The sequence below is a fragment of the Schistocerca americana genome, chromosome 2 (genome assembly GCF_021461395.2).
Source record: "Schistocerca americana isolate TAMUIC-IGC-003095 chromosome 2, iqSchAmer2.1, whole genome shotgun sequence".
Lineage (NCBI taxonomy): Eukaryota > Metazoa > Arthropoda > Insecta > Orthoptera > Acrididae > Schistocerca > Schistocerca americana.
Window position 1 is genome coordinate 543,574,876 of NC_060120.1, and position 23,946 is coordinate 543,598,821.

The following is a 23,946-nucleotide window of genomic DNA, read 5'->3' on the forward strand; positions in this document are numbered from 1 at the left end:
CATTTCGAGTTCTCTGACAGATTCACTCGTTTTGGAGAAAGTTCAGTAGATCTATTCACATTCTTCACAGTAAAAAATTTCCCGGATGGAGTGGAGCAGACGTAGTTTTAAGTCTCTTGAAATTTGTTTCTTGAACAACTCGTGGCAGTATCTGCAGTTCCATGGGTAATGATCTGAACATTCTCATGGTAATGTTCAGAAAGCTATTTCTTGTTTCAAACAATTGACAGGTTAGTACGTTAATCATCTCCTTGTTGCAGGTGTTGTGGTCATGTATGTCATACCTCTTGTTGAAGGAATCTAGATTTTTCTTAATGTGAAGGAGGCACAAAAATACATAATGGCTATGAACAGTTATTATTCAAAATTTTGTTAATTTTTGCCTGCAGTGCTCCTGTTTTCTACCTGATGTTATGACTTTATTACTTTTTTATAGTAATAATACTTTCTTGCAGCCTGCTGACTGGCTCCTTAGTAACAGGCCATAGATAATATGGTTGTGAAACAACGACGAGATATTGACCTGTTATTACACGTTTCAATTTTCTAAGGAAGTATATGACTCATGACAGTTTGTCACATACATGTGCAAAGTGGTCTTACCAAGTGACTTTGCTGCCCACAATCCTTGCACAGTTTAGGTATACTTTGTCATCAGTCACATCGGAGAATCTCAGATCTGAATATAATAACAAAACAAACTCTTGATACAGCCTTGGACTGGTTTGAGCTAATAAACTCCTGTGTAATCCCTATAAAACTCAACAAGTCATAATGGGAAAGTCTAATGAAATAGAAAATAAGTCAGTAAAACCTTTAGGAATTTACACTGACTCCAGACTGCGCTGGGAAGAACATATCAAATTCATATGCAAAAAAATATCTCGAGTGACGTACCTCATTTTGAAACTAAGTGATTTAGTGAGCTTGGAGTACCTGAGGGTGACATATTTTGGACTATTTCAGCCATGTATGTCATATGGTCTGATTGTAGGGGACATTCCCCTCACATCAAGAATATTTTAAAAATACAAAAAAAAAGGTCCTACATACAATGTGTAAAACAGGACACACGGAGCACTGACGTCCTCTTTTTCCCAGGCTCAGAATACTAACAATTATACACTTATATTTCTCTGTCCTCTACATTAAAAATAATATTTCAAAATTTGCTGCTAGCTGAGAAGCTCATGAACACAACACCAAGGCTAGGGCTAATTTAGATATACCAGGGCACAGGATAGCAAAAACAGGAAATTCTCACAAAGTGAACCTACTCAAAATTTTCAACAAATTACCAGTCTATGTGTCTAAAAAGTTTTAAAATTGAATGCTGGCTACCAGATCACCCATTTTACCATATTGAAGAACTCTGAAATGCCTGAGGAGAACATGCAACAAATTTTCACATAGTCTACTGTATCATTATGCAGTATGTTTATGCTCTGTATAATTATGCTTTTATGTTCTGTACAATTATGTCCTGTATACTCTATCCAATTATTACTGCACAGTATCTGTACTATACTACTTCATAGTATGGACACTAGCTCTTAGAAACCTTCCTGTGACGTATATTATTATTGTTGTGCTTAATATGTATACTACAGTTAATTGATATTAGTTTATTTTATTGCTATACAGCCATATGTATTACTACAACCTGTATTATACAACAATGATGAAGCCTGTTTCATTGTAAAATGATCAATGGTGAATAAAAATTCTACACATCAGTTTTTGCATTTTTTTTTCTCTATTGACTTTGATTTTGGTTATAACAAACCATTCTTCTGTCACATCAAACACATCATCTGCTTTTTCTTGGGCCTTGCTGGCGTTGTTGTCTTCTGAGTCTACAAAGTTGTGTCATCCACAAATTTCAAGAACTATCCATGAGAGCTTACATCATTTTCAAAAACTAGGAACAGGAGGGGGTCCATTACTGATCCTTGTGGCATGCAGTATTCCATCTTCTGTTCACATGGTAGCATTCCTTGACTGAAACAATCTGCCTTTTGTTTTACAGATTTGAGGGTTGCCAGAACAGTGCGTCCAACTCCATACTGACTGAGCTCAATTAGGAGCAGCTTCCACCTTACTGCTGTTGTTGTTGTTGTTGTTGTTGCTGCTGCTGCTGCTGTTGTTGTGGTCTTCAGCCCTGAGACTGGTTTGATGCAGCTCTCCATGCTATTCTATAGTGTGCAAGCTTCTTCATCTCCCAGTACCTACTGTAACCTACATCCTTCTGAATCTGCTTAGTGTATTCATCTCTCGGTCTCCCTCTATGATTTTCACCCTGCATGCTGCCCTTCAATACTAAATTGGTGATCCCTTGATGCCTCAGAACATATCCTACCAACCAATCCCTTCTTCTTGTCAAGTTGTGCCACAAACTCCTCGTCTTCCCAATTATATTCAGTACCTCCTCATTAGTTATGTGATCTACCCATCTAATCTTCAGCATTCTTCTGTAGCACCACATTTCAAAAGCTTCTATTCTCTTCTTGTCCAAACGATTTATCGTCCATGTTTCACTTCCATACATGGCTACACTCCATACAAATACTTTCAGAAACAACTTCCTTAGACTTAAATCTATACTTGATGTCAACAAATTTCTCTTTTTCAGAAAGGCTTTCCTTGCCATTGCCAGTCTGCATTTTATATCCTCTCAATTTCAACCATCATCATTTATTTTGCTCCCCAAATAGCAAAATTCCTTTACTACTTTAAGTGCCTCATTTCCTAATCTAATTCTCTCAGCATCACTCGACTTAATTCGACTACATTCCAGTATCATCGTTTTGCTTTTGTTGATGTTAATCTTATATCCTCCTTTCAAGACACTGTCCATTCCGTTCAACTGCTCTTACAAGTCCTTTGCTGTCTCTGACAGAATTACAATGTAACCGGTGAACCTCAAAGTTTTTATTTCTTCTCCATGGATTTTAATACCAACTCCAAATTTTTCTTTTGTTTCCTTTACTGCTTGCTCAATATACAGATTGAATAACATGGGGGACAGGCTACAACCCTGTCTCACTCCCTTCCCAACCACTGCTTCCCTTTCATGTCCCGTGACTCTTATAACTGCCATCTGGTTTCTGTACAAATTGTAAATACCCTTTCGCACCCTGTATTTTACCCCAGCCACCTTTAGAATTTGAAAGAGAGTATTCCAGTCAACATTGTCAAAAGCTATCTCTAAGTCTACAAATGCTAGAAATTTAGGTTTGCCTTTCCTTAATCTATTTTTTAAGAATAAGTCGTAGGATCAGTATTGCCTCACGTGTTCTGACATTTCTACGGAATCCATACTGATCTTCCCCGAGGTTGGCTTCTACCAATTTTCCCATTCGTGTGCAAAGAATTCACGTTAGTATTTTGCAGCTGTGACTTATTAAGCTAATAGTTCGGTAATTTTCACATTTGTCAACACCTGCTTTCTTTGGGATTGAAATTATTATATTCTTCTTGAAGTCTGAGGGTATTTCGCCTGTCTCATACATCTTGTTCACCAGATGGTAGAGTTTTGTCAGGACTGGCTCTCCCAAGGCTGTCAGTAGTTCTAATGGAATGTTGTCTACTCCCGATGCATTGTTTCGACTTAGGTCTTTCAGTGCTCTGTCAAACTCTTCATGCAGTATCATATCTCCCATTTCATCTCCATCGACATCCTCTTCCATTTCCATAATATTGTCCTCAAGAACCTCGCCCTTGTATAGACCCTCTATATACTCCTTCCACTTTTCTGCTTTCCCTTCTTTGCTTAGAACTGGGTTTCCATCTGAGCTCTTGATATTCATGCAAGTGGTTCTCTTTTCTCCAAAGGTCTCTTTCATTTTCCTATAGGCAGTATCTATCTTACCCCTAGTGAGATAAGCCCCTAAATCCTTACATTTGTCCTCTAGCCATCCCTGCTTAGCTATTTTGCACTTCCTGTCGATCTCATTTTTGAGACGTTTGTATTCCTTTTTGCCTACTTCATTTACTGCATTTTTATATTTTCTCCTTTCATCAATTAAATTCAATATCTCTTCTTTTACCCAAGGATTTCTATTAGCCCTCATCTTTTTACCTACTTGATCCTCTGCTGCCTTCAGTATTTCATCCCTCAAAGCTACCCATTCTTCTTCTACTGTATTTCTTTCCCCCATTCCTGTCAATTGTTCCTTAATGCTCTCCCTGAAACTCTGTACAACCTCTGTTTCTGTCAGTTTGTCCAGGTCCCATCTCCTTGAATGCCCACCTTTTTGCAGTTTCTTCGGTTTTAATCTACAGTTCATAACCAATAGATTGTGATCAGAGTCCACATCTGCCTCTGGAAATGTCTTACAATTTAAAACCTGGTTCCTAAATCTCTGTCTTACTATTATACAATCTATCTGATACCTTCTAGTATCTCCAGGGTTCTTCCATGTATACAACCTTCTTTCATTATTCTTGAACCAAGTATTAGCTATGATTAAGTTATGCTCTGTGCAGAATTCTACCAGGCAGCTTTCTCTGGCATTTCTTACCCCCAATCCATATTCACCTACTACGTTTCCTTCTCTTCCTTTCCCTACTATCGAATTCCAGTCACCCATGACTATTAAAGTTTCGTCTCCCTTCACTATCTGAATAATTTCTTTTATCTCATCATACATTTCATCAATTTCTTCATCATCTGCAGGGCTAGTTGGCATATAAACTTGTACTACTGTAGTAGGCATGGGCTTCGTGTCGATCTTGTCCACAATAATGCATTCACTATGCTATTTGTAGTAGCTTAACTGCACTCCTATGTTTTTATTCATTATTAAACCTACTCCTGCATTATCCCTATTTGATTTTGTATTTATAACCCTGTATTCACCTGACCAAAATTCTTGTTCCTCCTGCCACCGAACTTCACTAACTCCCACTATATCTAACTTCAACTTATCCATTTCCCCTTTTAAATTTTCTAACCTACCAGCCCGATTAACACTAGGACCACCGAGTGGTCAACTTGACCAATTTTTATATTTTAACATGTTATTATTCGGTCAATTTCTAATCTATGCTGTTGTGAGTTAATGACTTTTTCTAAATGTTTATGAAGATCACATAATTAGTCCAATATTTATTTCATCTTCATTAGTTTTATTTGAATGACCACTTATACTTAAAACTGCCGAGTGGTCACTTTGAGCACATTACATGTATATTTGAAAACAGATTATTTAAAGATTGTTGTGCGTCACTGCCCGGATTTATTCTTAGCACTCGTCAACAATGTACTAAATATGTTGGTCACTGAAGTTTATTCGCATTGTTTGAATTTAAAAGCTCAACAATGCAATATGTCATTTATTGTTTGCTTTTGGGTTTTGCATAAACATGACTGATTATTTAAGTACTGGTCTCAGGGCAGTAGACATGGCTCACATGTCACAGCGATACAAACCACGGCCACGGCCACTTTCAGATAAAGAAATTGTCACACTTTTGTATGAATCAGATGCTGAAAATGATCCTGATGTTGACGACCTTGTGGAAGATTCTACAGATGAAGATTACCAACCTGTCGCTAATGTGGAGAGTGACAGCTCCGAGACTGAAGAAGAAGGTAACTTACATTCACTTATATTATTATTATTATTATTATTATTATTATTATTATTATTATTTTCTTTCCTTTCTCAGACGTTATGTCTGGTTAAAAATGGAAAGTGACGCGGACCTTGATCAAGCGTGACTTCCTTTTAACTGTGCGGTATATGTTACATTGCATTTAGCAACTTACGGGTAATTGAACATGTATCAATAATTACAGATTTCTGTAGTTGTATATATATGTTCGGATGTAGCTGTATTGCGTTGATGTACTTGTGGATATTGTGTAGTATGGCTCTTGTAGTTGATAGTATAATTGGTACTATGTCAACTTTATCCTGATGCCACATGTCCTTGACTTCCCCAGCCAGTTGGATGTATTTTTCAATTTTTTCTCCTGTTTTCTTCTGTATATTTGTTGTATTGGGTATGGATATTTCGATTAGTTGTGTTAATTTCTTCTTTTTATTGGTGAGCATGATGTCAGGTTTGTTATGTGATGTTGTTTTATCTGTTATAATGGTTCTGTTCCAGTATAATTTGTATTCATCATTCTCCAGTACATTTTGTGGTGCATACTTGTATGTCCGAACGTGTTGTTTTATTAGTTTATGTTGTATGGGAAGTTGTTGATGTATTATTTTTGCTACATTGTCGTGTCTTCTGGGGTATTCTGTATTTGCTAGTATTGTACAACTGCTTGTGATGTGATCTACTGTTTCTATTTGTTGTTTGCAAAGTCTGCATTTATCTGTTGTGGTATTGGGATCTTTAATAATATGCTTGCTGTAATATCTGGTGTTTATTGTTTGATCCTGTATTGCAATCATGAATCCTTCTGTCTCACTGTATATATTGCCTTTTCTTAGCCATGTGTTGGATGCATCTTGATCAATGCGTGGCTGTGTTAGATGATACGGGTGCTTGCCATGTAGTGTTTTCTTTTTCCAATTTACTTTCTTTGTATCTGTTGATGTTATGTGATCTAAAGGGTTGTAGAAGTGGTTATGAAATTGCAGTGGTGTAGCCGATGTATTCATATGAGTGATTGCTTTGTGTATTTTGCTAGTTTCTGCTTGTTCTATAAAGAATTTTCTTAAATTATCTACCTGTCCATAATGTAGGTTTTTTATGTCGATAAATTCCCTTCCTCCTCCCTTTCTGCTTAATGTGAATCTTTCTGTTGCTGAATGTATGTGATGTATTCCATATTTGTGGCATTGTGATTGTGTAAGTGTATTGAGTGCTTCTAGGTCTGTGTTACTCAATTTCACTACACCAAATGAGTAGGTCAATATTGGTATAGCATAAGTATTTATAGCTTTTGTCTTGTTTCTTGCTGTCAATTCTGTTTTCAGTATTTTTGTTAGTCTTTGTCTATATTTTTCTTTTAGCTCTTCTTCTTAGGTACTATACATGGTCATATTTTATTATTGGTCTTTCTCTGAACATATTCATGGGTACTTAGTTTCTCCAGTAAGATTAATTTCTATTAATTTTGAAACTACTGCAATACAATTAGTATGGTTGGAGATAAATATTGTGAACTATGTTCTCTAATATTAGTAATATTATGGTCCCATTGTTGTTGTAAAATACAATGATACTGTTATTAAACGTAATTAAAGTGATACATTGTTATCAAGGTCATTCATATTTACATTAAACAGCACAGCATGTACTTACAAAGAAAGTGGTCACTTTAACCACATCGGTGGTTCTAAGTATAGTACTAGTTCCGGCAGTTCTAGTGTTAAGGGATCTGATATTCCACGCTCCAATCTGTAGAATGCCAGTTTTCTTTCTGCTGATAATGACGTCCTCTTGAGTAGTCCCTGTCCGGAGATCCGAATGGGGGACTATCTTACCTCTGGAATATTTTACCCAAAAGGACGCCATCATCATTTAACCATACAGTAAAGCTGCAAGCCCTCAGGAAAAATTATCTTACTAAGGTCACAAAATTCACAGCTAAAGATTGATTGATTGATGGGGGGTTATGGGACTAAATGGCAAGGTCATCAGTCCCACGATTCCGAAGTTACCCAAGGAAGAGAGGGGCCCCCTAAAAGTGGATGAATCCAGTCAGGGGAGTCAAACTATAGAATGAGGAAGTAAAAACACTCACAGTAGAAGGCATAGAATTGTAGGCCAAAACTAAAAACTGGAAAAACAGAGGAAGAAAACAGTGGTCTTTGCATGGGCGAGTAGTCATGAGTCCCAGACTGAGCAAACATGAAGAAAGTCACCAACCACAACTACCCTGCCTCTGCTCCAGGAGTAAAGCAAAACCTTATACCTGAAAATAGAAACCACTTTCATGGAGGAAACTGAGGACCAGTTAAACCACCCATGAATTGTCTGTTAATATTAAAAACAGGGACTCTGGAAGACTACACTTAGTACGAAAGGCCAAAAGAAGGAACATTCCACCAATATATGAGACACTGTCAGTCTGGCTCTACAACCACAGTCTGGCGTTGGCTCATTCCACAAGAGAAAAGAATGGGTGAGCCTGGTATGACCAAAGTGTAGACGGCATAAGACAGTGGACTCCTTCCGAGAGGAGCGGAAGGAAGAGCACCAAATCACAGTAGTCTCCTTGATTGTGTGTTTATTACTGTGAGCAGTAGTGTACCAGATGCCATTCCACTTTTGGGCAAAGAGAGATTTGATGTAGATCAATGTATATGGCACCATCAAAGAGGAGGGGGTAAGTGCCCGCTTCTCTTGGAAAATGATCAGGCAGTTCATTCCCTGGGATGCCCACATGACTTGGGACCCACAGAAAGACAACTGAGCATGCAACACAGCCAAGGGCAGAGAGAATGTCATGAATAGCAAAGAGACCAAAAGGTGACTAGAGTAGCATCTGTCGATAGCCTGTAGGTTCCTCATTGAGTTGGTACACACTAAAACACTGTGGAAGGTGCCCTGAGTAACAAAATGAAGGGCCCTGTCAATGGCTAGCAGCTCTGCTGTGAACACACTACATGATCCCAGCAATAAATGGTGTTTTAAGCCAGTGGAGAAGTGAAAGCTTATCCCGTCTTATCTATCGTCTTAGAACCATTAGTGTAGAAGGCGGTGGCACCCTGCAACTCTGCAAGGATGGAATGTACAAGATGCCGGAAGATCATAGAGGAGACAGAGACCTTAGGACCCTGGAATAGGTCATTCCTAATCCAGTCTGGGTGCCATAGGGGGGGGGGGGGGGGTTGAGGGAATACACTGGGCACATTCCAGTGAGTGGAGATGGGGATCCCGACAGAGGGAAATGAGATGCATTCCAACTGACAATCCCTGCCGTGGGTAGTTATCAGGAGGGAGACATCCCTCATTTGCAAAGACAACAGGGCACATGGGATGGTCAGGGAATCAGTGATGGCAATTGCGTAAGAAACCAGGAGCTGGCTCTATCATATTTGTAGAGGGGGATACCCCACTTTTGCAAGGAGACTGTCAATGGGACTAGTGCGAAAGGGACCAATAGCTAGATGCACCCCACAATGGTGAACAGGGCCAAGTATTTTCAGAGTGGAAGGAACCACTGAGTCATAAACCTGACTACCATAATTTAGTCTGGACAAGACCAGAGCAAGGTAAAGATGGAGAAGAGTAGTGTGGTCTGCACCCCAAGATGTGTGGACCAGGAGGCAGAGTGCATTAAGTTTCCGCATGCATCTAGTCTTCATGTGGCGAATATGGGGCAGCCACATCAACTTTATATCAAAAATAATGCACAAGAAACGGGAATGTGCTACAACCTCTAGGAGCTGGTCACCTAAATAAAATCCTGGATAGGAGAAAACTGGAATCCATGGGAAACGGCCCATGCAGAGGCCTGTCAGCGGCACTTTGGAGCAGGCGCTCAACAGATGCTACCGAGTGGGAACACCAGATATAAAAATCAGTGACATATAATGCCAAGGTAGCCATAGGCCCAACAGAGTTTACATGCCCATTGAGGGGTATGAGGAAGAGTGGGACACTTAACACAGAACCCTGTGGGATACCATTCTCCTGAATTCGAGGGGTGCTGAGTGAAGTGACAACTTGAACCCGGAAGAGCCGGTGGGATAAAAACTCGATGATAAAAATTTGGAAGATGGTCGCAAGAGCCCAGTCAAGGAGGGTAACTAAAATGTGATGGCACCAAGCAGTGTCGTCGCCTTATGTAGGTCAAAGAAGACAAGTGACAAGGTTCCAGCAGTTAGTAAAAGCCTGTCAGATTGCTGTTTCCAATCTGAGTACATGGTCAGTTGGAGATTGTCCTTACCAGAAGTCACACTGATACGAGAGTACCCAATAAAACCAGAAGTTAATCATCCTCTCGAGCAGTTGACAAAGTTTGTTTATCAGGCTAATAGGGCGGTAGCTGTCAAGAGGCATTGGGTCCTTTCCGGGCTCAAGGATGGGGATAACTATACTGTATTGCCATTGCAAGGGAAGGCACCCATGAGCCAAATGCAGTTGAAGACCCTGAGTAGATACTGCCTCTGGGGAACGTCCAAGTGTTGGATCATCTGGTTGTGGACAGAATCTGGGCCTGGGGTCACGTCATCCAAAGAGGTAAGAGACTGCAAGAATACTCATTCAGTGAAGGGTTCATTATAGGATTCAGCTTGGTAGGGGTTTGGAGGGGGTCTGTTCAACTCAGTATTTCTGGCAGGGAATGGTAGTATGATAGGAAGAGGACACCAATGCTGTCGCAAAGTGTGTCACGAGGGGATCTGCAAGGACCAATCGGTCAGTACATAGAGCACTCTGGAGGACAAGACCCTGCACAGTTGATTGTCGGTGGCAGCCCAGAAGGCTACGGAGCTTGGCTCAATCTGCGACAAAGAGTCATACATTCCCAGGGAGGAAACATAGCACTCCCAGCATTCTTTTTTACTCTTCTTGATAAGGTAGTGAGCCTTGGCATGGAGAAGCTAAAACCGAGGAGGTTGGTCAGTGAAGGGTGTCGTTTAAATTGCTGTAGCCCCCATTGGTGGTCCTGGACAGCAACTGCTACATCCTTGGCTCATCATGGTACCAGTTGACAACGAGGGACATTTGTGGATATGAGGATAGCAGTGCCAGCAGCAAGAAAAACAGTGACAGAGATGTACTGCATGGCCGCATCAATGCAATTTTAGAGAGATGTGTCAAATCACACAGCAGACATATATAAAGGCCAATTGGCTCTGCAGAATGCCCAATGTGGGGGTTTGTTTGCCTGGTGGCAGCCGGGGGATGATAAAATCACCAGGGAGAGGTCACTTTCAGAAAGATAATCATGGGCTGACCAATGTAGGGAAGCCGCGAGAGCAGGGGAGGAGGTGATGAGATCGATAACAGTAAAGGTGCCATGAGCAGCATAGAAGTGGTGCGGAATCATCACTGAGGAGACACAAATCAAAGTCTATAATAGTTTGATCAATTAGAAGACCGCTACCCATAGAAGTGGCACTCCCCCAAGGGGAGTCCCCAAGAAGGGAGACATGGGGCTGGGAGTTGCTGTATTAAGGTAGACAGTTCAGTTTAAGGAAGTGGCCTAACTGGAGGGAGGTAGACACTGCAAACGGTGATTGCTGGGGTTGTTTGTACTCTAACTACTATTGCTTCCAGGTTGGTATGTAGGGGGATCCAGTCACTACTGATATTTGGACGAACCAAAGGGAAGACTCTCCAGATGCTATCCTGGGGACAGCACAGTTCTGACAGAACACTCGATTCTCATGAAATGCTGGAAAGTGGTCATCATAGAAGTGCCTTTCTTGAAGAGCAAGACAGAATGCAGAATAATAGGAAACAAGTTGTTGTATTTCCCATGGGTGATGATAATATCCATTGCTATTCCACAGGATTATTGTGTGGCAAGAGACCAGGTTGGACACAAAGAAGCTGAGAGGAGGTCATGTCACTTGGTCAGTGGTCTTAACTGACAAGGATGGGGTGACATCCATAATAAGATATTGGACTTGGCTGTGAGGGGGCAGATGGGACCTCCAGTGTCACTGGGGGGCGGGGGCTTGACCTGGGACTTACATTTTTTTCTTATGGAAGAGAGCAGGGCTCAGACGGAGGCCAGGCTTCTGCTAGATCCAGAACTGAAAGAGAGTGAGCAAGGGGGCGCACATACAGTGTGTCTAATGGCTGAGTTGTGATAGTAAGCTGCTGGCCTGAGAGACGCCGGGTCCCATCACCGCCAGGTGCCGAAGAAGAAGGGCACTTCTTCGGTCGGGGGGGGGGGGGGGGGGGGGGGAGTGGTTTCCAGAGTGGACAGCATGGGAACTGCAGGGGAGGGGGGAGGGGAGAGGGGGATGGGGCTGAGGTAAGGAGGGGAAAGGATGTAACAGAGGCAAAAGTTGAAGAAAGTGACACTGGATGGAGTCAGTCATATTTTTTGCAAGCCTCGGTATGAGATAGGTGACCCAGGGACTTGGATTTTCTTTTCTCTCTTGTAAGCTGAGCAATCTGGTAAGCAAGGAGAATGGTGGTCATGACAATTGACACACTAAGGTGGTGGAACACAGGGGCTTCCCTCATGGAGTGGGTGTTCACAATCACCACAAAAGGGGTCCACCATACAGTGGGAAGACATATATATGCCCAAAATGCAAGCACCGAAAGTACCTCATGGGTGGTGGAAAGTACGGCTTCTTGTCACATCAGAAGCACATAACCTTGATCTTCTCTGGGAGCAATATCTTCCTCAAAAGTCAGAATAAAGACACCGATATTGGTGCAGTTGTCTTTAAGATCCTTCAGCACACATTGAACAAAATGAATGCCGTGCCTCTCCAGATTAGCCCAGAGTTCCTCACCAGTTTGCAGGTCCCTAGGAAAAATCACTCCCTGTACCATTTCAGAGACAGGTAAGGGGTAATACACACTGAGACAGTGTCAAGATGATCACAACCATGAAGTGCTGCAGACTGTGGCAAAAGAAGCTTTGGTCAACAAGGAGCCTGACTGCATCTTACTGAGATACTCCACTTCACCAAACTTGTCCTTGATATTCTCCACAAAAACAATGGCTTTCTGGCAGTGAATGTGTCCCTGTAGGCTGCCAGGTCACACAAAGCAGCATTCAATGATCCTTTACCATTCAAAGAGACAATCATTTGAGGATGGCCAGATTTTTGCAGCTTGATACGTTTCATGCATCAAGCATCCACCCTGATACCACCCACTTCAATCAGGGGCTCTCCCCATGGGTGCCACCCAGGCACAGCAAGGGCCACCTGGCATGACGACCATTGCTGGGAGATCTCATGCTCTAGGCAGACAAGCAATCGCTTCTTGCCATACATGGGGACGGAAAAGCTCAGGTATCAGTAATGTGATCCCTGTGCTGTCAGGGGTACATAACAGCCCCACCACTGGCTACAAATGTTGGTGAAATAGCGTGGAGGAGTGGGGCTACAGCGGGGAAGGATGAGGGGAAGGATTTTGGGGGGGGGGGGGGGGTGAATACGTGCCACAGACGCTAGGGAGAGAATTCTTCCCCAAATGGCTCACTCTAAAAACAGGAAATTTATAAGTGAAGGTCAAACCCCAAGAAGAGACCTAAACACAATAAAGAATGAAAGAGAACAGACAGGAGGAACAAAACTGGAAGCAATACAGGGAACCAAGTGGATTGCCAGGTCGACATAAATCAGAACACTGAGAGAGGGGAAGGAAGGGACAGCAGGGAAAGAGCGAGGATAGAGAGGGAGGGGCACAGCAAAGGAAGTACAGCCAGGGAAGGAAGAATGGACTGCAATAGCTCGGCACCACATGTGTGCCACGCATGAACTCATGAAAGAACTATGAGCTCGCTGGGGACCTGCTAAAGATTCTTTTTCTTCAAAACTGTACTTTATCCTAGCAACCAGATCTAGTGCTGCTGCTGTTGTAGATTTACCTTTCTGGAAATCATGCTGTGTGTCTGAGTAGAGTTCATTAATTTCAAAGTAATTTGAGATTTGGTCTTTCACTACAGCCTCAATGACTTTAGCAAAGACTGGAATTATTAATATTGGTCTGAAGCTTGCTACTATGCCTGGGTTACACTTTAGATTTTACAGTCTTTATTATCTCTCTCTTTTTTCCCTTCAGTTAATTTATTACAGCAGCTTCAGGATCTATATTCACACCAGGGATTGCACTTGTAGTTTTTCTCACAGTGTCAATAAAATAATTGTTGAAGTCATCTGGGCTACACAGGCTTAATGGAGAGATGCGTTGATTGGGTTCCAGGTTGCATTAAATAGAATTGTGAACACCTTCAATGAATCTATCAATGCTTTTCTTTTTGGCTGCTTCTATATCCTTTCTATAGAATCTTTTTCCCTGTAAATGTCTGCTGCAAAACTTTTCCTTCGCACTGGGATCAGTTACTGTTTTGTAATGATCAGTATAATGCATTTTAATTTTTTCACTTCGCTCATATATCATCCTTTTTCTTTCAGCATATTTTTCTGGGTTGTAACATGTTTGTAGGACATTTTCCCATCTTGTGTGGATGCATATAGTAAAATTGGGTTTTGATGGTCTCGAAGAACTTTTCAAATGCATCAACCACTGCTGTTTCCTGTAATCAAGGTTACCACTCTACTGCAGACGGTGCTGTCTGAAAAGTACTTAATGTGCCCTTATTGTTGACCCATTTTGTGAACACACAATTAAAATGCCAGGAAGCAATTGGTTGATTATTAGCTCTTTTTGTATAAATCTCCATGACCAATGCTCTGTGGCATGTTGACTGGAATACTCTCTTTCAAATTCTGAAGGTGGCAGGGGTAAAATACAGGGAGCAAAAGGCTGTTTACAATTTGTACAGAAACCAGATGGCAGTTATAAGAGTCAAGGGACATGAAAGGGAAGCAGTGGTTGGGAAGGGAGTGAGACAGGGTTGTAGCCTGTCCCCCATGTTATTCAATCTGTATATTGAGCAAGCAGTAAAGGAAACAAAAGAAAAATTTGGAGTAGGTATTAAAATCCATGGAGAAGAAATAAAAAGTTTGAGGTTCGCCGATGACATTGTAATTCTGTCAGAGACAGCAAAGGACCTGGAAGAGCAGCTGCACGGAATAGACAGTGTCTTGAAAGGAGGATATAAGATGAACATCAACAAAAGCAAAACAAGGATAATGGAATGTAGCCGAATTAAGTCGGGTGATACTGAGGGAATTAGGTTAGGAAATGAGACACTTAAAGTAGTAAAGGAGTTTTGCTATTTGGAGAGCAAAATAACTGATGATGGTCGAAGTAGAGAGGATATAAAATGTAGACTGGCAATGGCAAGGAAAGCGTTTCTGAAGAAGAGAAATTTGTTAACATCGAGTATAGATTTAAGTGTCAGGAAGTCGTTTCCGAAAGTATTTGTATGGAGTGTAGCCTCGTATGGAAGTGAAACATGGACAAGAAGAGAATAGAAGCTTTCGAAATGTGGTGCTACAGAAGAATGTTGAAGATTAAGTGGGTAGATCACATAACTAATGAGGAAGTACTGAATAGGATTGGGGAGAAGAGAAGTTCGTGGCACAACTTGACTAGAAGAAGGGATCAGTTGGTAGGACATGTCCTGAGGCATCAAGGGATCACAAATTTAGCATTGGAGGGCAGCGTGGAGGGTAAAAATCGTAGAGGGAGACCAAGAGATGAATACACTAAGCAGATTCAGAAGGATGTAGGTTGCAGTAAGTAACTCCTAAGCATCCAATTCTAAATATCAGTGATGTTTTCAATGCCAACACTGGACAGAAGAACGGCACACGTTGCCTTTCAGCTGAGTCTCAGTTATGCGTACACATCATGAAAGACAGATCCAAAAGTGAAGGAGTCAAGAACAACAAAGGTGCCAGATTGCATTTGTCATCCTCATATAGGTCCAGCAATGGCACAGTGTTATGGGGTGCCATTTGGTACACAAAACAAGCACCTCTGGTTTGCATAATTGGTCATTTGGACAGTAGCTGTTACATTTCTGACATGTCAAGGTGCAAGGCTGTGCCATATCTTTGAAGAGTACATGACGTTATTGTCAACAACATAATGTAAGACTGCATGCTGCCAGTGTAGTCCAGCCATACCTTGATACAGAGTGGGTTTGATGTTGCCCTGGTCAGCACATTCACCAGATCTCTCACTCATTGAAAGCTTCCGGTCACAACATCACCACTAGTCAGTCACAATGATTTATGAATTATGGCATAGAGTAAAAGTAGTATGGTATGTCATCCAAGCTCAGTTTGCTCTGTGCCTAGCTGGGTTAGATCTACTGATATCGTTAGATGTGGCAGCTCTTTGTACTAAATTTCACATCCTATGTACTCCAAAATTACCTTCTTTCTACTGTAATTTAATTGGATAGATAAAAAATAGAGATTTCCATCCGATGCAGTCTGCAACAATCAGTCTTTCCTTCTCATCCTGTCCGGTAAGTCTCCCCTGACCCGCAGTTCTGAGTGACTCTCCCAAAATCTACCCATTTTTCTAGACCTCTCCAGTCCTTTTCCTTCACCTTTTCCTTCCCCTTCAACCCTTCTGTCTAAAGGATGAGCCACTGGCTCGAAAAGTTTTTTATAACCTTCTTTTATGTGTGTGTTCTGCCACCACTTGGTGAGTAGATTCTTTATCTATCCAGTTAAATTATTTTGTCAAAAATTGACTGTATTCTTTCTACTGTATTATATATGCACAAGATAAAAATTTTGTCATTTGCTATCCTTTCTGGTGTCAACTTTAATAGCCACCGTTGTAGGAGAGATAGTTTAGAGACCTAATTTATTTTGCATATGTCAGTGGTAACTAATGTGGCTGCTGAGGTAGGCAATGGTATTTTTAAATATTGGTGAAGCCAATAACTGCAGAATGGGTGAGCAGCAATATGTGTGTAGTTGTTTATAGTATCTGGAAATTGACCCAACCGGGAGACATTGGATGTCCAGCTGAGGGCATACATAATTAGTCAAGTCTTGAGAGCAAACCAAAACTGAAATTATAGACACAGCAATATCTGGAACCAAGCAACACTGGGTACAAGAAACAATATGAGAAAGTATTCGAAACACAACTGAAGTCTGGGGCTCTGTGCTGCTAGCTTTATAGTATGGCTGTGGGCACCGATAGGTCAGCACATGAGGTGTGACCTGCACCTAGTGCTGAGATGGTGAAAGCAGCATTTGCAAATATTAAGAGTGCTGCCTAGCAGTTGTCATCTAGATCCATGCATTCTGGTAGGCTTTTGAACTCATCAGGTGGAGATACCATATCCCCCCAACATGGGACTTAGGGCCTGGAGTTCCCATGACCATGTTTCAGAAGGTGAAGTGGTGGCACAGTTAGTGTCCTGACAGAGGAGCCTGCTGGCTGGGAGAAGGAACATGGGCTGTCCAAAATGCACAGGGGAACATCAGTGTGGGAGACAACTGTTGAGGGGATGGATGCTGTGGTGAGTTTGCATCCTCCAAACCCACATCCACGGGGACTGCTGACGGTGCTCTGGAGCACAAACGGTACCCATGTGGTTTAGGGGTTATGAGGGTGGGCATTCCAACTCCTGAGTGGCCCACTGAGGTGGTGAAAACAGTAAGTGGGGACGAAGTTGACTGGTGAGCCAATGCTCCAAACCCCAAGGAGTATCAACTGAAATAGGCACTGTATATGGGTGGCCACCATAGTAGCCACCATCCACGAAGGTTTTGGTCCACAGGAACACGCCCAGACTGCTGAGCCTGGGGGGGGGGGGGGGGGGGGGGGGGGGGGGTATCATCCAGTGTGTCACATCCAGGGTTCTGAAGGATGTGGTGCCATGAAGTGGAAGAGAGTACGTGCCTGTTGCCCATGGAGGAGCTCCACCAGGCTGCAATCATGCAGAGGTGTGGTCCTGTAGTTGCTCAGAAACATTGAGACCGCCACTGTGATGGTAGATGTGCCCACTGCTTTCAATATTTGCTGTTTAAACATACACACCATCTGCTCCGCTTAGCTATTGGAGGCTGGGTGAAAAGGTGGGGTAAAAAGTTGTTTAATGCCATTAGCATTGCAGAACTGTTCAAAGCTGATCGTGGTGAATTGGGACCTGTTGTTGGGCACAAGGGTGCAGGGAAACCCTTCGATGGTGAGAATCTGGGTAAGTGTACTGAGTATGATGGTTTTACTGGTGAACACCATGTTACCCATATAGGGTTAGCTGGAATAAGCATCCATGACAATGAGCCACACAGAGCCCAGAAAGGGACACCAAAGCCCAGACAAATGCAGTCCCAGGGGCAGTGGAGAGTGAGCCAGGGGCAAAAGACTGAGGAGCAGCAGCCTGATGTTGGGCATATGGAGAACAGCTGCACACCATGGCCTCCACATCATTGCTCAGACGTGGCTGGTAGGCATGCCACCTGACAAGGGCTTTCAAACATGACACATCCTAATCCCACACTGGAGGAGTTCCAAGATATAAGGGTGTAAGGTAGTGAGGATGACAACAGGGTGGTTATCCATCTCCACATCCAGCAGAAGAACATTGGAGATAACAGACAAAAAATGAGAAAGGCAAGCCCAAGCCTGGAGTTCTGATCAGCTGATTTGGAAAAATAAGTGGGCCACCCATGTAGCACACAGTGCGTGACACGCCAGAAGATAGGATCATGGCACATGTCTGCGGCAATGTGAGTAGCAGTGACAGAAAACCCTAAGAACATGCATTGTCATTCTATATCAATATGGAAACAGCAGATCTCCTGTTGGTCAAATGCTGGTCCAGAGCGTAGGCAAGAGAGCACATCTGTGTTTGCATGTTGCATGGTAGGCTTGTACTTAATGGTCTAATTGTAAGAACTAAGGAAAAGAGTCCAATGCTGGAACCTTTGAGCTGTAAGCTCTGGAAACTGAGAGTTTGTCTCAAATAGCACTACCAACAGTTTGAGATCAGTAATGATGGTATACTTAGTCCTCAATCTGTGAGAAGTTTCTTTGAGCAGCTGTCAGTGTCTTCAACACACAGGTGATGGATTGTTCAGTACCATCATCATTACACTGTGCCAGTACTGCACCAATACCACAGAGGCCAGTGTTAGCAGCCAAAACAAGGGGACGTGAAGGCAGAAAGGGCATAAGGCAGAGCACTGAGTGTAATATGTGCTTCATCTGGGTGAAAGCACGCTCACAGGCAGCCCACTACCAGAAGAGAACTCCCTTCTTCAGCAACTGGTTGAGTGGGTGCATAAACTGAGCTGCACATGGGAGGAATTTAGAATAATAATTCACTATAGCCAAAAAACGCCTGCTGCTCCAGTAGGTTTTGGGGACATGGGAGAGAGTAAACATCTGAAACGTTGCAGTCAGTGGGTTGAGTCTCATTTTTGTTTATCAAGTGTCCAAAGTATTCCACCTCCTCTTGAAAAAACTGGCACTTTTGTAGGTGGCACTTGAGCAGATGCAACATAGCAAAGAGCATTTATATGTTACGTAGGTTGTCTTGGTGTATAGCATCCATAACTGTTAAGTCGTATAAACAATTGGTATCAGCAGGAATGGACAAGGTTAACTGTTCCAGGTATCCCTGGGTGATTGCTGGGTCCCACAGGACAGACATTTGTATTTCTACAAGCTAAAGTGGATCCTGACGACCATAATGCATTGTGTTTCCTTATCTAGTGGAATCCGTAAATAAGTATTGGCAAGCTCTACCTTAGAAAAATATTTACTGCTGATAAGCTATGTGAGGAGTTCCTCCAGACATGGTATGGGGAAGGTTTCCACATGTACCTGGGCACTAACTGTTGACCCAAAATCTTCACAGAGCCAAAGGGAGCCATATGGTTTCTTGATCACCACCAGGGGTCTGGCCCAAGCACTAGTTCTGGCAAGTACAATTATCCTGGCTCCATGAAGGTGACTGAGTTCGAGCTTAATTGCCATCCATAGGGACAGCAGAAGCAGGTGTGCCCAACAGAAATGGGTCACTGCATACGAGCAGAGAGAAATATGCGTTTTGAAATTAGTGGCGCACCTCAAGTCCGGTTTGAACAGAGACGTGAGAATGGCACAAAGGTCATCAAGTTACTGGAAGGAAACTGTGGCCAAGACAACCTGAACTTTGTCCGTGATAGAGAACCCAAACAGAGAGAAAGCATCCAGGCTATAAGGGTTACAGCCAAGTGGCTATTGGCAACAAATTCCTTATCAACCATGTAACCTCCTTGCACACTGCTGTCATTGTAAACTGATCTCTGAGGGGAAAGGGCCAGTCATCATATGCAACCAACATGCGGGAGGGTGGGGCCAACACTGGGTAATCCAGACGAGCATGTATTGGGAGGTTCACCAGGCAAACTGTCGCCCTTGTGTCTACATGGAAACGAATGCTCTGATGTGCAATTGTGAGATTAATAAATAGTTTGATGGTGAGAGGGTTGCCCAGGGTAACAATGGCCTGAAATTTATGCACTGACCCTTGACAAAGTTTTTACTGGGGCTTGACTGTCCCAATGGTTGATGGCAGGCAGTAAGGAGATGACGATCCTTTCCACAAAGGATGCAGTGTTCCCAGCAATCTGGATAGTCTGCATACTTGTGTGATGTGAAAGAGTCAAGACAAGATGGAAGACCCCACTGCTTACACTGGCACCATGTGACTGGCTGCTCAGAGGCTACTGGCATATCCAAAGTGACTGCCATCAGAAAAAGAACTTAGGTGAATTTCAATCCCTTGGTGGCGGCTGAACCACTGTCATCTGGGTATGAACCATAAGGCTTTCATTTGCATGATCTTGAAAGAATGCACAATTTTCAAAATATCGTCCAAGGAAGTAATGACCAGCTTGAGAGCTGAAATATGTACTTCCAGGTTGGGCGTCAATTGGACCATCATGTCACAAATCAAGAATCTGTATATGAGGTTTCCAAGAATGGTTTGCGCAGGTGAAATCACAATGTTGACTCAGTCCCTGAAAATCCATCACCTGCAAATGGTATGACTGATCCAGTTGCTTGTGGCATTGATGGAACTAAAGGCATGATCAAACACATGGAAACATTGCAAATAATAATTTGACAGCAACAAACACATCTCGTCAAAGGTGAGTGCAACCTGTTTGCAGCTTGCAAGTTATAAAAGTACCAAATTTGATGTACACTGAAAGATGTTTCATTGGGGTAAAGCACTTTATTCTCCATTCTTAATTCTAAATATCATAGTCATGATGTTAAAGGACGGTTCAGAAATTGTTATGTTTGCTGATTATATGAGCCAGGTTTCAAACTTAGTGTTACCAAAGTCAATCCTGATGACAGATGAATAGACCTACTTCTGGTTGACAGCATATAAATAAGTCTTAAGCTCGCAAAGACTATTTCAGAGAAGTAAAAATGACTTAGTTTTAATAACTTTGTGACTAATGTTTCTGCATGTCAACTGTTAGGAGCCATTGCCAGCCAATCACAGCTATTTCTTGAGTGCCACTTGCCTGTTTTGTAGAGCCTGATCAAGCATGGCTGACTGCACATTGACATTTCCCCCTGGTACTGCCATATGTTAAATGCAATGTTATTTTATTCAAACTATAGGACCAGAAGCAGGTATTAATGGTCATACAGTAAATGACAAACTGTGTGTAAAATATCTTGCAATTCAGATCAATAAGAAGTTAAACCAGAATTAACACATAGATAAATTAATCAAGAAGCTCAGTGCAGCACGTTTAGCTTGAAGAAGTGCCTGTCAATGAAAAGGCAATCATGTTGGGTTATTTTACATATTTACACTTCCTGTTGTCTTACAGAATTATTTTCTGTTGCAATGCAACTGACACAAATGAAGTATTTATTCAGGATAATACATCAATAAGAATATTGTGTAAAGGAAAGAAGTGTTCACCTTTGACAAGCCTCATCAAGGTTCTTAAAATTTTACATTGACTCCCACACATTTATTTCTGAATGGTTTTTATTGCTGACAATAAAAATCAGTTTCAGTGGAAATGTAATCTACAATATCATAACAGGAGACAAAAATAATTTTTGTCTTAACTTTGCCTCCTTGCTATGGACTGGGTGGACTTACATACTTTGGTGCAACAGCATTCAACTTGTGGTGCTGTATCATTCAGAGATCACAGTGCCACATCAAAGCCAGCAACACATATCTATACCACAGATGTTAGGGAGGTTTCACTGCAATCCATAACAACACATGGGAGGTGCTCCTGAAGACCCTATCTCTCTCTCAGCACAGCAGCACTCTCACACAGAGGTCAACATAGTGTCGAACATGCAAGAATTCAACCCCAGTTTGACACCTCAGCAACAGCAGACAACATCATTGCATAGGACAGTGACTTTTATATTTTCAGATGAACTTACACTGTTGTAAATGTTGACCATTGTACCTCACGGGAACAGTTTGTTACTTAGTGCATCAAGTGATGCTTTCATAACCAATGACAGTTTTAAATTATCAAGCAATTTTGTTGGAAAGAACTGTGGCAAAGTTAAGTATATCTTTTATTCATATATGTGAAAAAAAGGAACTAATATTTCAGTGTTTTAGTTTGATGAGCCTTCTCCCAGAGCAATCCAAGAACCCACAGTCACAACACAACTAGCTCTCTTCCAACATAAAGTAAGAAACTGGGTGTTCCTGCCAGTCCAAAGGAAAATAAAGAACACACCGCATTAGGCACACTGTCTGCATATTATCTGAGTATCTAGACTCAAAGACTGAAAATACCTATTAGCTACATAGCCAATTCATTGTAAGTCTGCATGATGAGTAGTTGCATGCTCCAGTCAGATATTGGTAGTGAAGGTGTAACTAACCATTTTATTTGAAAAATACCAATGTAATACAGTAAATACCAAGTTAAAATACACAACACACCATTAGCTAAAATACTGAAAAGAACTGCTGATTCCTCAGTTATATTAATTAGCTACCATTTATCTTCTGTACCTTTTATATTCCTACTAGTAACTCTCCCTCCCCCCCCCCCCCTCCTCTCTCTCTCTCTCTCTCTCTCTCTCTCTCTCTGTGTGTGTGTGTGTGTGTGTGTGTGTGTGTGTGTGTGTGTGTGTAAGTCGCTCCCAAGTTATTTACATTGTTCCAGAAATTTCCATACTGAACAAATACTAAGTTACCGGCAGAAGATAAACGGTAGCTATTTAATATCTGAGGGATCAGCAGTTCGTTTCAGGGTAGCAGCAAGAGTATGTTTAGCATTAAGCAGTACAGCAACAGTCAGTTGTAAATACAGTGTACAGTTATGTTCCTGAGTTGCTTCTGTTTTGTTAATGCATACCTCAACTTATTCCACATGCCTTAATGTACTTCCTGATGAAAAAAAATTATTTTTGCTTGGTTTCCTTTAATCACTCAAAAAAATGTTGGTCTATCCTTCACAATAGCAGCAGTGCTCCATCTATAGCTGGCCGAAGTGGCCGCGCGGTTCTGGCACTGCAGTCTGGAACCGCGAGACCGCTACGGTCGCAGGTTCGAATCCTGCCTCGGGCATGGATGTGTGTGATGTCTTTAGGTTAGTTAGGTTTAACTAGTTCTAAGTTCTAGGGGACTAATGACCTCAGCAGTTGAGTCCCATAGTGCTCAGAGCCATTTGAACTCCATCTATAGGTTTATGTAGTCAATGGGAGCTTTAATTTCTGGTAGTGGGGAGGACAGGATATTTCAGTCACATTGACTAGCATATTTTCTTCCATGTGAACTTCCTTATATCCCCTCAAATCATTACACTCCTTCTGAGCAAATCATTTTTGTGATAAATTATGATTGCAAATATAATTATTAATTATTTTACACATTAAATGTGAGATATGGAGGAAATTTAATTTTCTGACTTACAATCTTTTATGTTTATCCCACGTTGCTCTTCAGCTCTTCTAAAATATGGCAGCACATCATTGTAATGCCATCCATCATTACCTCTGTCTCCCCAATAATCATAATCCTTCTTATGCCCACGAATATACATGGCATAATTGAGTGCACCAGATCCTCCTACAACTTTTCCCATTGGCCAATTGCTTGACTATTATAAAAAAAGATTTTTTCAGTTTAGCATTATAATTTTTAGTAATTATATGTGTAATCCAATTAAGAAAACCAAAAACAAAATGGTCATGACATAATTGGGGGCTGTTGAACCTATATTGCAAACTGATAAGAAAACTGTCAAGAATTGCAATTAAAAATCTATAAAACAATTTAGTCCATGATTTGAACTGAAAATATAATCAGAATAGGGATAACCAATGGATAATTCTACATCATTTAAAGCCATTCAGGGGGTACATAGGAGAAAATAACATCATATTTTCACAATCATTATGACAATTAAACATATCTAATGTGAACAGGCAGGTATCACATCTAGAATA

General features: G+C 41.7%; 1 protein-coding gene across 2 annotated transcripts in view; it reads right to left on the reverse strand.

The window, feature by feature from the left end:
• The window catches only part of LOC124595463 (glucose dehydrogenase [FAD, quinone]-like), a 192,288-nt gene that overhangs the window by 97,142 nt on the left and 71,200 nt on the right, over positions 1–23,946 (reverse strand). For both annotated transcript variants that reach the window (XM_047134212.1, XM_047134213.1), the window contains exon 3: positions 23,411–23,597. In XM_047134212.1, the coding sequence (XP_046990168.1) occupies positions 23,411–23,597 (187 nt within the window). The remainder of the gene's footprint in view (positions 1–23,410; positions 23,598–23,946) is intronic.